We start from the raw sequence: 13,397 nt of genomic DNA, 5'->3' as shown, positions 1-13,397 counted from the left end.
TCAGTATCAGGTTTATTATTACCATGTCAGCGCAGCAAGCCCCAGAGATTTTCCTGAGGTAATTTGAAGTGGCAAATGTGTACAGTGGCACAATAACTGTGTGACCTGTCCAGCATTTCAGCACTAGAGCTGTCCACGGAAATCTTCTTGGGTTTAACTGCATGGTCAGTGCAGCAAGCCCCGGAGATTTTCCCGGGCGTTTCACTAAAGGGGTTAATGCTGAATGTTTCTTTGTTATGTTAGAAGCAATGGAAGATTTGCAATGAACTATAAGTGGTCCCTAAATAAAAGGGATCATGCCAGGTTATAAAGTTATCTCCAAGAATGAAGATCCAGTTGGTCCCTGAGTGAATGGAGCAGAAGTTGTATAGGTATGCCACTGCTCCATTCACTTCAAAGACCATGTCAGAGATTACTGGAGTGCTTGAACTCGGTAATGCCTGTACGACCTCTGCTCCCATCACTCAGGGGCCGAATTGAAGTCCATTTTATTGATAGGTACATTTAAGTAAAGATTTATTAAAGCCCTTTATATTTAAAATATTCGCCTGAGCTCTGAAGTCTGATTGTGATAAGGAAAATATCATTATTGCTTTAGCTTTGCTGGTTGAACAATTAGCAATATTTATTTTCCTTTTAGTATGCACATACCGTTTGTAGTTTGACCTCAGAGTTTCATAAAAGATGTTCTTTATGTAATCTAAATGTAAACAAAATGTACAAGGACAGCATCCTCACAAATGAGTTGTCCTGTCTCTACCTCTGTCTAGGTACATAGCTCAAGGCTGGACCTACCTAGATAAGTAGGACAATGAGGATCAGATAGTTCAACTATAACCAAAAGGATCCAACATAACTAAAAGCATCAAAAGTGATGTTTTATTTATATTAAAGGGGTTTTCCATGGAAAATACTATTGATGACCTGTAATTTCAGCTCTGTCAGCGGGCGCACAATCAGCTGATCAGTCAAGGCCATGAATAACGGACCCCGGCTGATCAACTTTTGATGACCTATACTGAGGATAGGTCATCAATAGTATTCTCCCTGGAAAATCCTTCTAAGGCCGTGTTCACATGTGGACCTTGGGTCCTCTACACAGAAAATCCGTGGTATTTACAGTAGCAGCAAAGTAGATGAGATTTCCAAAATTTTGATCTAACGTATGTCAAAAATCACTGCAGAATTTTCAGCCTAAAAAATCCATTGGAATCCACAACTTTCGGCCTCTTTCACACAAGCGTATATAGGCTGCTGTTTTCACGAGCGGCCGATAAACGCTACGATCTGAGACATAAAAACTTGTGAACGGGTGCACAAATCTAACGTTTGTGCACCCGTTCAGATGGCATGGGCCCAGGCATATATACACCGAGGCCGCCATGCCGTTGCCCCTTCCCTCCCTTTCGCCGGCTCACCTCCGCTCTCCTACCCGCTGGCTGTTTGCAATGGGAAGGGGGCGGGGTGGAGCTAAGCTCCTGCCCCTTGTCCACAGCCAGCAATGGGAGGAGGCGGGACAGGATGGCGCTTAGCTCCGCCCTGTCCCGCTCCCTCTCATTGCAATCAGCCGGAAGGGAGAAGAGGGAGCAAATTTAGCAGTCACGCTGTCATTGGCTCCCATAGGAGCCATAGGCCCATGTAGCGGCTGAAGTATTCCAGCCCAAAAGATAGTTCCAGGACTATCTTTTGGGCCTGACGTAAAAACGCCTGGTGCTATATTGGCCGGCCGGGTGCTTTTACGTCACAGGAATACGGCTATGTGATCTGATGCATTGGAATCCAAAGCATCAGACCGTAGCGTATATTGGACGACTGTAAAAACGGCGGCTGATATGCGCTCATGCGAAAGAGCCCTTTTGCTGTGGTGTTGGAGCGGATCTGCACACTGAATTTGCCCTGTCAATGGACAAAATCTGCATGCAGAATTCCAACATGAACAATATTAGGTGGGTCCACGAATTTCTGCAAGCTGGTGATACTTGAGAAGGTTATTATGACTTTAATTATCATCATTTTAAAGTTCACAGTAAATGCTGATAAGGAGTTTAAATGAGTATATTTAGCTATAGACATGTATCACTTGTAATCCTTATCATTCATTGAAAAAATGATTGTCGACTGTGATTTTTAGATACGTTGTCCAGGGAAACAAAAAATTTAGTTTGGCAACCCTGCTCAGAATAGTCTGTGATGGCAGTGCAACTTTTCTGTAAGGGTGCCTTCACACTTGCGATTGCGATATCACTGCGTTTTCTTAATGCGAATGCTAATAGGACTTTCTAATGTTAAAAACGCATCGTGCAAAAATCGCAAAGCACAAACTTGCGATTTTTGTGCTATGCGTTTTTAACATTAGAAAGTCCTATTGACATTGCAACTGTAAAGGCACCCTCAAGAAGGAACGGCAGTCACCAGAACGGAAACTAATGCTGCAGCTCCAGCCAGAGGGGGATACTCGGCTAAGGCACATTACTGGAGCGAGTAGTGCCTTAGCGAGTATACTCGCTCATCCCTACTCATGAGTTATAACCTATCCTGAGAACAGGTCATCAATAATAATTTCATAGAAAATCCCTTTAATTGCTGTTAATTCATTAGACGATGTTTCATATACCTTCAGGATGGAGTTGTTGAGTATATCCTCTGCTGGAGGAATTCTGGTATTAAGAGGATATAGTGTGGAAGGGTCAGTTATTTCTTGAGAAGACAGTGGGGACCTAGTGGTAGTGGTACGGTAGTAGTAAAAGGATGAAAGGGAAGCTTAATAGTTTGGGGGCATGTATGGAAGTGTTACCTATAGGTTTTTCTGGAGAGGGAACATTGGAAGGTTTTGGTGTTGCTGATCTGGCCTTATTGTATTTACTGTTAATATTTAGTGTACTGTTTTGTTGTACATTGTATTTAGTGCTGACTGTTGCTGCGATCTATTGGTGTGGCTATCAAGATTGCTTTTATTATTATTACCACTTTTAGTATTTGTATCACTATTACCATAACTGGATATACAGTAGGTGTATCTGTGTTGGAGACTAAATGAGATTTATCCTTCATGTTGGATTAGTCAATCTATGGCCATGATTTAATGTGATTGCTTATACAGGATGATTCTCTCCCTAGGAATTCCAAACATTCCTTAATTATTTTTTCATTTTTATATGATTCCCTATGAAACGTGATATGTGTTTACCTAGTATGCTGCAAAACAAGGTCTGGCTAGATTCTTTGCTGTATAATCAAGCTGTTCCCTAGCCAACTTAATGGCTTTCTTTTCTACTAGATCCTGTTTGATCCTAAAGATCTGATTGGTGCCATTTTCATTAATGCAATAAAAGTCGAGGTGTTGTTCGTAAATCCCAACCTGGTGATAAAAATGTCAATTAACATCTGACAATCATGTTTTCTCTGGAAAAGTAATTTATTGACCAGACTTCCAAATAATTGTCTAATTGTCCCAGTCTTCATTGAACATGTTTTTGTCTGGTTGTTGGTCCCTGCCCCTATATATCATTATTCAGTGATATTGTTCAATGAAGATGTTCATCACGCATTTAGTTTTATCTTCAGAGAAATTAAATTCATTTGCACATAGCTAATGTCCATTCTATTCTATTTTTAATATGGTCTAGGTCTGGGGTTGGATGGTGATGTTGCTGGATGATGCCCTATGTTTGGCTGCACAATGTGGGACCAGATAGACATTGATTATTGAGATACTGCTGCCGCTTCTGCTATTCTTGCGGAGCATCTAAATAAAGAAAAAAAGTGAGGCGGCCACAGGGCATCATCTATATAAGATAGGGGTACTAGTGCAATAACAAAGTAAGTGCACTAACTTTCACATTCTTTGTCATTGGATTAATTATTTTCTGTTATGCTCATCCCTCCCTGATATTTATCTAGTGCTAATAATCACAATGTCTGTGCCCTCTTATCCTTTTTCTGGTATTTATCTAGTGCAAATTAAGTTCACCATGTTTGTACCCTCCCATGTGATCATGTGTATCTATTAAATACGTATTTAGGTTTGTTCCATTATGCCTGACGAAGGATCCTAAGAGGTTTGAAAGCTCACAATGGCATCATGTATTTTTGTTAGCGATTAAAAGGTATCATATCTATAAGATTATGTGGTTTCTTTTACTGAGAACAATCACACACTGCTGTAAAGCGATCTACCATCACAAAGGAAAACAGATTTTAAAAAAATGTTAGCATCTGATTTAATTAGTAAGATAATATAGGTGATACATCTCCTTTAAAGAACCTTGTCTTGGTGATTCATCTCTCTTTCCCTGCCACCCTGGATGAGCAGCACTTATATCAGGAACAGTTATATTGTATGTATGTGTACACTGTATGTATATAAATGTAAGTATAATAATATTCCAATAGACTTTATATCGGTATATATAGATATTCTAGATGGTACCATTGGTATAACTACAACCGGCTGCTTTGGAGCCCAGATGTTGAGTGCGCCCACTCATGTGCAAGAACTGCTGGCTTGCTGCTATCTAGCAGTATGCTAGATCAGAGGTCCCCAACTCCAGTCCTCAGGGACCACCAACAGGTCATGTTTTCAGGATATTCTATAGTAAGAACACCTGTCTTACTATAGGCAATGTCTGAGGCACCGACCATAATTACATCACCTGTGCAATACTGAGGAAATCCTGAAAACATGACCTGTTGGCAGTCCCTAAGGACTGGAGTTGGGGAACCCTGTGCTAGATGGAAGAAAGACACCAACTTAGCCATAATTGCTATTTACCACTAATACTATTATTATCTATACTTTTAGTTATTGCTACTTATGCTGATGGAGCCCTATGAATTTCAGTTACACTCCTGAGTATAAAAGTATTGATGCATATTAATATCGAAAAAACCCACCAACGTCAGCTGGGCTAGAAGACCATCTAATGGGTATGGGTGTCCCAACTTTCCTCTTACGGCAGTTGTCGTGAGAAAGAGGCATCTGTTGGATTTCAATATGCCTGATCCTTCTGTTGTCAGGGACAGGGGTAACTTGCTACCAGACAATTGACTATAATCTCCACTTTTGAACACACTTGGCTGGGCTGTGCGTGCATGTGAATGAAAAGATAAAGAGAATAGTTGTTGGCTAATCAGACAGCTTTCTGAAGTGCATGGCAAGGTTAAGTGTGTGTCAGCATACACCTCCTGTAGGCATCGATGGCACATTATAAGGCTGGGCTCCCATGATTGGGTCAGAATCTGCATATGGGAGGCTCACAGTGGATTCCGGCTGTGAGCCCGGCCGCTGACCCTGTGTATCACCTGTATTGCAGACGACCACAGAAACTGGAAGGCGGTCATGCGCAGTACAGTTTTTTAAAAAATTTTTGTTTGTATTCCCCGTGCTATCGCTTAGCAATGATGCGGGTGTCCGCAGCTCGTACGCAATGTTAATTGCGTATGGACCGTGGGTCAGACACCCCCATTGACATCTATGGAGGCCGTTCGCACGGATTCCACAGTAAAATAGAGCATGCTGCAATTTTCCTTCCACGCGTAGAAAATATTTTTCGTGTCTATGAAAAATCAAAGGTACATGCCTTTCAATGCCTGCATTTTACTGCGGATCATTCATATGGACGCCGATCACGATATCCACCACCGTAGGCATTCGTACATAGGGGCACGGTCGGCTCCACAGCTGTAAAATACTGCAGGGTTTTACACTTATGGCCATGTGAGACCAGCCTAAGGAGTAGGGGACATAGGTTTGAAGAATCCAATTACTTTATGCCCAACTGAGATAGCTCACAAACATACAAGCTGTACTGTGTGACTGTGTGACAGGGCTCACACGACCATGTTGGTACAGTGTATTCTTCATGCTGGTCTTGCGCTCGTAATACGCTGCTCCAATGTGCAAAAAGTGGCTGTGTTGCTACTCACAAGCACTATTGCAGTATGTTCTATTTTGGCATGTATTACGTGTGCATACATGCCAAGATAGTGCATGCGAATGAGCGGCATGCAGCCAATATGCAATGTTATTGCGTACTGGCTTCATGCCGTGCGCGTATCTCTTGCGTATCTCTTACATACTGTAAGATGCAGTCATGTGATCAAGGCCCGAGGGCTTAAACAGATGAGCGTGATATGCCTTGATTATGAGTGTGGGAAATTCCCACGTGCGTAACATGCAGAAAAGAACCCATGGATTTCAACAGGTTCATCCTCACTTTTTTTATGCCCCCCCAAAAAATAGGACTTGAATGCAAAGAGCCCCATAGAGGTCTACGGAAGGTGCACAAACACGCCTGCACGGGTATGACCTAAACGCAGTACATACCCGTGATTGCCAGCACCTCGTTAGGCAAATTAGCCTTTTAAATCAGGGCGGGGTGATCAAAAAAGCCGCATGTACCACAAAATGATACTAATAAAAACTACAGCTTGTCTCACAAAAAAAAAAGCCCTCACAGAGCTCCGCCCATGGAAAAATAAAAAAGTTACAGGACTTTGAATGCAGCGAATAAGAAAAAAAAAAGATTTCCAAAAAAAGAGTTTTATTTCAGAAAAGTGGAAAGACCCTAAAAAAATATAAGAATTTTGGTATCGTTGTAATCGTACCGGCCCGCAGAAGAAAATATTGTGCCATTTATGCTGCCTAATTAATGCTTAAAAAAAAAAATCTATGGCAGAATTGATGCGTTTTCTCTCCCTGCCATCATAAAAAAAATTATAAAAGTTTTACAATATAGTCTATGTACCCAAAAATAGCACCAAAAAAAACCCACAGTCCTTAAGCTCCAAAATAGGCCATGTCCTTAAGGGGTTAATAAAGATTTGTATAAGATCAAGAAAATATTTTTAGATATCTGCCAATCTTACGTCAAAATAATGAACTGCGGGGAATTCTAGATAATGGCATTTCTGTTGTTGCCAGAAAGAATAGAAACCTTGGAAATATTCTATCACCTAGCTTGTTCATTCAGAAAGGTAAAACACGCTGGCTCACACAAAAAGGCTTCTGTAGATGCGGCGGTACCCGCTGTAAGGTATGTCATTTAACCCTAAAAAAAGAGAAGTTTACAAATAATGAAGAAACGAGGGAGTTTAAAATTAATACTTTGATTAACTTTAATACAGTTGATGTAATATATATCATATGGTGTACAGAATGCAATATCAAGTATGCGGGGTGTACAACTAGAAAATTGAAATCCCGCAAGGCGGAACACATAAGAGATAGTAAAAATAATAACTCCAATAGTTCAGGAGCTGCGAAGCATTTCATGGGAAAACATGCAGGTAACATCCATACATTTAAATCCTATGGCATAATGGATAAAAGAAAACATCCTAAATTTAAACACAAGGATACCCAATGAATGAACATTAGAACCGACCTGTTATACATTTATTGATCTAGAAAGGACCAGGTTTTTTCATCCACATAGAAATAACAAATTCATATTCTGAGGGATGTATATAATAGTTAGAAATCATATAAAAGCTCCAAACAGAAAATAATAGAAGAAGGAAAGAGGAAAAAATAAAGTAAAAGTCAATTTATCATAATTATAATAGAAGGATATATTGGATTTATGGGATATTTACAATACAATTAAAATCATGATATTAGGAGAAATAACGAATAATGTGTTAAAACATTTATTAAAATGTCAAACATTAATTAAGAATGAATAGTAATTTATGCAACAGAGAATTGTATTATAAGTCATAGAAATAATGATGAATGAGCATTGAAATACATCGCAAAACTGGAACAGGCATTTGCATGAAGCTCCCTTATACCAGGGGGTGGGGGTGGGGATATAGGGAGTTTGTTAATTAAGGTAATGGTACATAAGAGGTTAAATATCAGGCGTTATTTTTAGCTAGATATTATGTAGGTTTTTAAATGGGATAAAAGCAAAAACACTTTGTACAAAAAACTGACTCCCCTCGTGTGTGAAGTCTTTTATCTAAAAAAAAAACCCGCTTGGACTGGGTGGTACAGCTGGTTTGGAGAAGTGGATTGCAAAGACGGACGACTGCTGGAGAGTGTGAAAAGGTGAGCTGTTTTTCTTTGTCTTTTATAGTCGTAGTAGCACCAACATCAGGCCCACAGAATAACTGTACTAATTTACAAAAATATATTTTTTAAGCGTGAATTATCTTTTACAGTCCCCATAGGGAGATTTGTTTGTTTTAAATGTATTATTGCACAAAATTATTTTTGGTTGGCAATATATATCCTCCTTCCATATTCCAGTGAATGTATTAAGAAGGTGATGGCATTTTTGGCTATATTCCCTGCTGTTTCAACATTAATTGTGGTCGATTTTAATAAATGTCTGGATCTCTGTTAGGAAAGATTTAATAAAGGTCATGTGGTGGCTTCACCTTCCTCAACTACTTTTGCATGCTTGTTAATGAAATTAGGTTTATGTGATCTGCGGAGGTTGAGAAATCTAAAAGTTCGACAATACTCTTGTTATTCCAGTTCACATAATACACTTTCTAAAATAGATCTCCCAAAAGGTACTCCATCTATGTTTCTGTTACGTGTGCTGCTGAGACATGTTGTACTATTGTGATTCCAGCAGCACAGCACTCTCAAGGTTAATGATTGAGCTGGCTGGGTGTGGTACTTTCTGCTAACCAATCCCCTGGATCTGTGCTCACATATAAACCCAGCTCTTGGTCAGTCTGTATGGCCCCTCAGGTGAGTAGTCATGAATGCTTGTCTGGTGAAGTTTGCAGTGTGGCTTGGTTCATGTCCGTTTGTACGTTTAAATTCTGTCAGTTTTGTGTTAGCTTGCTGTGTGTCCTGCGATCTATGTCCTGTCCTGTTGCAGCGTTCTGTGTGAACGGTGTCCGGTTCTGCTGGACTCCTGGTTAGTGTAGGGACTAGCAGTATAACCAGGAGCCATGAAGTGGCCTGCTAGCTTTCAACATCTTGTACAAAATGTCAACCAATACCTGGTATTTATATTCAGCTTCCAATCTGTTAATAGTGGTTGTATGCAGTGTATTCTGGGTCTGTCATGTGGCATGTGAATGCATCCTGTTCTGGTGCGTGGCTCCTAGGATCAGCTAGGGCCCAGATCCGAAGACCGCTGGGCTGCCCTTATTGGGGCAATGTCCCCGCTCAGGTAGGGCCACTCTCATTCCTCCTTGTAGCACAGGGTCAGTTCCCTGGTGATACCCGTGTGCGTCCCCTTTGGTCACGATCGTGTGGGTCCCGTGCTTTGCCTGCCCACACAATCGTAACAGCTTCCTTATGTACGAAGAGTGGAATATCTACCACAAACAGCGTCTGATCACTCTAAAGTCTATTTTTCATTGGTCATATGAATGGTGGGGGATTTGGATAGCGTTTGAAGGCTAAATCCCTTTTGGTTGAACCTCCTCAACGGTAATGCTAAAACAGAAGAGGCTGCATTGGAATTTTTTCAGATTCATATTTTCCTCAGTGTCTGGAGTGTGGGATGCTATGTATGTGGTCATTTTATACAGAAGATTAACTTACATAAGTCTAAATCTCAGAATGCCATTAGGGCCCTTCAGTGATGAGCTTCAGATGCAGAGCAAGCGTACGGATATTTTACCACTAATCAGGCGGAAATGAATTGGAAAGAGGCACAGTCTCAATTTGCAGACCATCTGAGAGGTAATGCAAAAATAAGTGTTTTTTATGCGACGGAAGATTTTTGAGGAAGGGGAGGCAGGGGGTTGTTATTTGGCTTCTATAATTAAGGTACAAGAATCATTGTCGTATGTTACAGCATAGGATGGCTATAGGATTTCTAAACCAGGAAAGGATTTGTCTCTTCCTTATTCCTATCGTCCAAGATCTCTGACCACTGATGTTAATATCTTGGCTAAGCTACTTTGTAATAGATTAATTTTAGTAAGTGGACTCAATTAATACATGAGGATCAGTCCAGATTTATGCCCAAAAAATAAACTGATATTAATATAAGAAGGCTGAATCAGTAGCGTTCCACTAGGAGTCGCAATTGCGGCCTGGCTCCTCCTTAGCTTGGGGTGGGGGGTGTGGCATTCACTCAACACTGCCAAAGCTTTAGACAGTGTCAAGTGGAATTATTTGTGAGCTGTTCTTCATAGGATAGGTTTTGATGAAAAACCTGTGGCATGAGTTAAACTGCTCTATTCAGTTCCAAGAGCAAGAGTGGTGTTAATGGTTATATTTCAGCATGGATGGTGTTGGAGAGGGGAACAAGGCAAGGGTGTCCCCTGTCCCATCTTCTCTTTGTCTTGGCAATCAGGCCCCTGGCTGATTTGATAAGGCAATCACCCAATATAGTTGGATTGCAGTATGGAAAAATTGAGGAACATATCTCATTATATGCAGATGATTTACTTTTGTATACAGGGGGATGTGAATAGATCAGTGAGTTCTATTGCATCCATTTTTGATATATTTGGTAAGATGTCACGTCGCACTACTAATTGGGGGAAATCTGTAAATCTTCCTTTAGATCCCTTGCCAGTGGACTATTCATTGGAACATATGCAACTACAAATAGTGAAGAAATTCAAATTTTTGGGAGTTGTAGTATCTTCTAAGCCTCAAGACTATATCTTTGCCAATATGCTTCCATTGATACGAAAGTTTGAAGATAATCTCAAAGTCTGGAATCATCTCCCATTGTCGATAATTGGCAGGGAAAACCTTATTATAATGATTTTGATGCCACCCCGACACCTGTTGACTGCTCGGGCCCGGAAAGTGTCTGTGTTTACGGTTCAGCACCTTTTGCTGTTTTTTCTTAAGTGTTCTGGAGCTAGGAAGGGTGTATAATCTTACTTATGTAGACAAATGCTTTGGTACTATTTAGAGCAATTCCCAATGGAGGTAGAAGAAGGATGGGAAAGAAGTTTGAGCCATATAAGCAAAGATAAATTGGCCGCAGTGTTGCAAATCATTTCAGTGATATCTCTATCTGAAAGACAATGAGTATCTCAATTGTATTTAGGTAATAGGATTTACCATACTCCATTAAAGTTGTTTAACATGGGTATTAGATTAAACTCCGACTTTCCGAAATGTTATATGGACAGTGCAGATAAAATGCATATGGTCTAGGATTTAGTAAAATTGCATGAATTTTAGAATGGGGTACTAGAGGTAATTAAAAAAAATATCCTGCTGATATAGGTCTTAATCCCAGAACTTGTATAGTGAGTATTGTTGATGGGCTTGATAATCATACTCTTCTGGGAATTCACAGAGCACTGTATCAGGCCCATGGACTTGAGGCCTAATAGCTCGACTGTAGTCATGATAATTATTTGACCTATATGTTACCTGTACATGTGGAACATTTATAGAATTTTCATAACTGTAAACATTCTCATAAAAAAGGACACATTCTGAGAATGTATTCAAGTAATAGCTTGACTGCCATCATGATAATTACTTGAATTATATGTCACCTGTACATGTGGAACTCTTCACTGATTAGGAGTATTATATTTTCGTCAAATCGCATTCACAATTTACCACTCCTCATTCGCATTAACTTTCTTTTTCACCTCCAAAAAAGGTTTAGGCCTCGGTCACACGACCGTTTTTTGGTCCGATCTGCAGACATGCTTGCGATCTGCAGATCTATAGACCAAATGCATCCCAATGGTATCGGACACATGAGCGCTTTTTATGCGGATGTGCGATCAATTATAGGACACAACGATTCGCTGAACGCGCCTATCTGCGTTCTGTGCATCGCTGTGTTCTATATATGCGCTCAATGAGGCCGGTGGCGGCAGCAGCGCCGACCCCATTGAGAACATATACTAAAGATTGTTCACCTCTGCCACAGCTGTAACAGCTGTGGCAGAGGAGAATGATGTTCGCCCATTGAATTCAATGGAGCCGGCAATACAGCGTGGGATGAATTTTCGGGAAGGGCTTAAAAATATAAGCCTTCCCTGAAAATCATCCTAAAATGTGTAAAAAAAAAATGTATACTCACCTTGTCCCTGCAGCTGGAGTTCAGCCGCGTCCGGCCAGCAGTTCTCCTGAACTGCTCTGTGTAGTATTCAGCAGACGGGGATTTAAAATCCCCGCCTGCTGAATAAGCTGCCTCTGATTGGTCACAGCCCTCACCAATAGGAGGCAGCTCTCACTCACCCATTCATGAATGGGTGAGTGAGTGCTGCCTCTGATTGGCTGAGCGCAGGGACCAATCAGAGGCAGCTCTCAGCTGTCATTCAATAGCTTACACGGAAGAGCAAGATAGTCTTCACTCTTTCCGATCCACAGTCTGACGTCTAAAGACATTATGATTTAAGGCTGTACAGCTCCGATGTTGCAAGACACCCGTCGGAGTTCTCTTACTGCATATTACCAGCCTCTCTGCTGTGGGAGCCTATCCAATGTGTCACCTCATGCAGTACTGGCTTTAGCCAGCAGATAGCGCCATTGTATAATGGCAGAAAAAAAGTAAGCGCCCTAGGAAAACCAGGATACAAATTGGATTGGAAATGGTTAAAAGGCTACAATACTAAGCTATATTGATCTCTTGTGGCTTGTCCACCGTACGTGATCCATTTTTCCATCCTTTTTCCTTACTACACTATTTCATTTGCAGTAAGTTGGCTAATGAAGTTACTATAAAACATTTTAATTTGCCACCGTTCCTGTGCACTATTTCCAGGGAAATTTGGTTTTTTTTATATTGTGCATTCAGGTTATTCATCATGAAGCAGAAAGTATCATCCATGTTGTGTAGTCTAGCAAAATCCCAGTATGTTGATGTGTTTGTAAATGGTAATTGTTTTATAGTTTCATAGTTCTTCAAAATTCAACATATAGCTGGTGATGATGATGTTACGAAGTCATCATTTATTTAAAGAGCTGATTATGTCATCCTCTATGCCATGCTGTAAAGTTCCAGTAATGAAGCAGCTGAATGCATACGGTAGAAGATGCCAAAAGGAAGACAAATGTTGGTAATTATGGCCCATATTGTGAAACCATAAAACTTGACCTCTAAGCCGCTGTCAAATCGTATCCGGGCTCCAAAGGCAGGCATAATCCAGAACTGTGAGAAGGAGACAAGACACAAGACTTAGTAAAGGAATAGGACAAAGACAGTGACTGCAGCAAAGGGGTTATCCCACAAACTGTAGTTTTTCGCAAAAACACAGTACCCTCACAAATAGTGTAAATAGGTAGTCTTACGTCAAAATCAAATTATGTTTTTGCTTTGTATGTATTTTGGTCTTTTTTACTCAGTCCGTGCAGTCTACCTTCAGATAGAAGAATCAGTGGTTCAGGTTCTCATGCCAAGTGACCACTTCCTAAAGTTGCCATTCTTCTAGACCTTCATCTGGTGTAATTCCCTTTGGTGTGCAAATGCTGCAGTGACATGTGGCTCCCTATT

The 13,397-nt window shown here is 40.6% G+C and overlaps 1 protein-coding gene across 1 annotated transcript in view; it reads right to left on the bottom strand.

Moving 5' to 3' along the window:
- Positions 1-7,098: 7,098 nt before the first annotated feature.
- Positions 7,099-13,397, bottom strand: part of LOC136588014 (proton channel OTOP2-like) — a 64,877-nt gene continuing 58,578 nt past the window's right edge. The window contains exon 6 of the mRNA XM_066586898.1: positions 7,099-13,055. Coding sequence (XP_066442995.1) covers positions 12,885-13,055 — 171 coding nt within the window. The 3' untranslated portion in view covers positions 7,099-12,884. The remainder of the gene's footprint in view (positions 13,056-13,397) is intronic.

Source organism: Eleutherodactylus coqui, chromosome 13, assembly GCF_035609145.1.
Source record: "Eleutherodactylus coqui strain aEleCoq1 chromosome 13, aEleCoq1.hap1, whole genome shotgun sequence".
In the NCBI taxonomy this organism is placed as follows: Eukaryota; Metazoa; Chordata; class Amphibia; order Anura; family Eleutherodactylidae; genus Eleutherodactylus; species Eleutherodactylus coqui.
The sequence above is the reverse complement of the archived record's forward strand: the minus strand, read 5'-3'. Positions and strand labels throughout refer to the sequence as shown.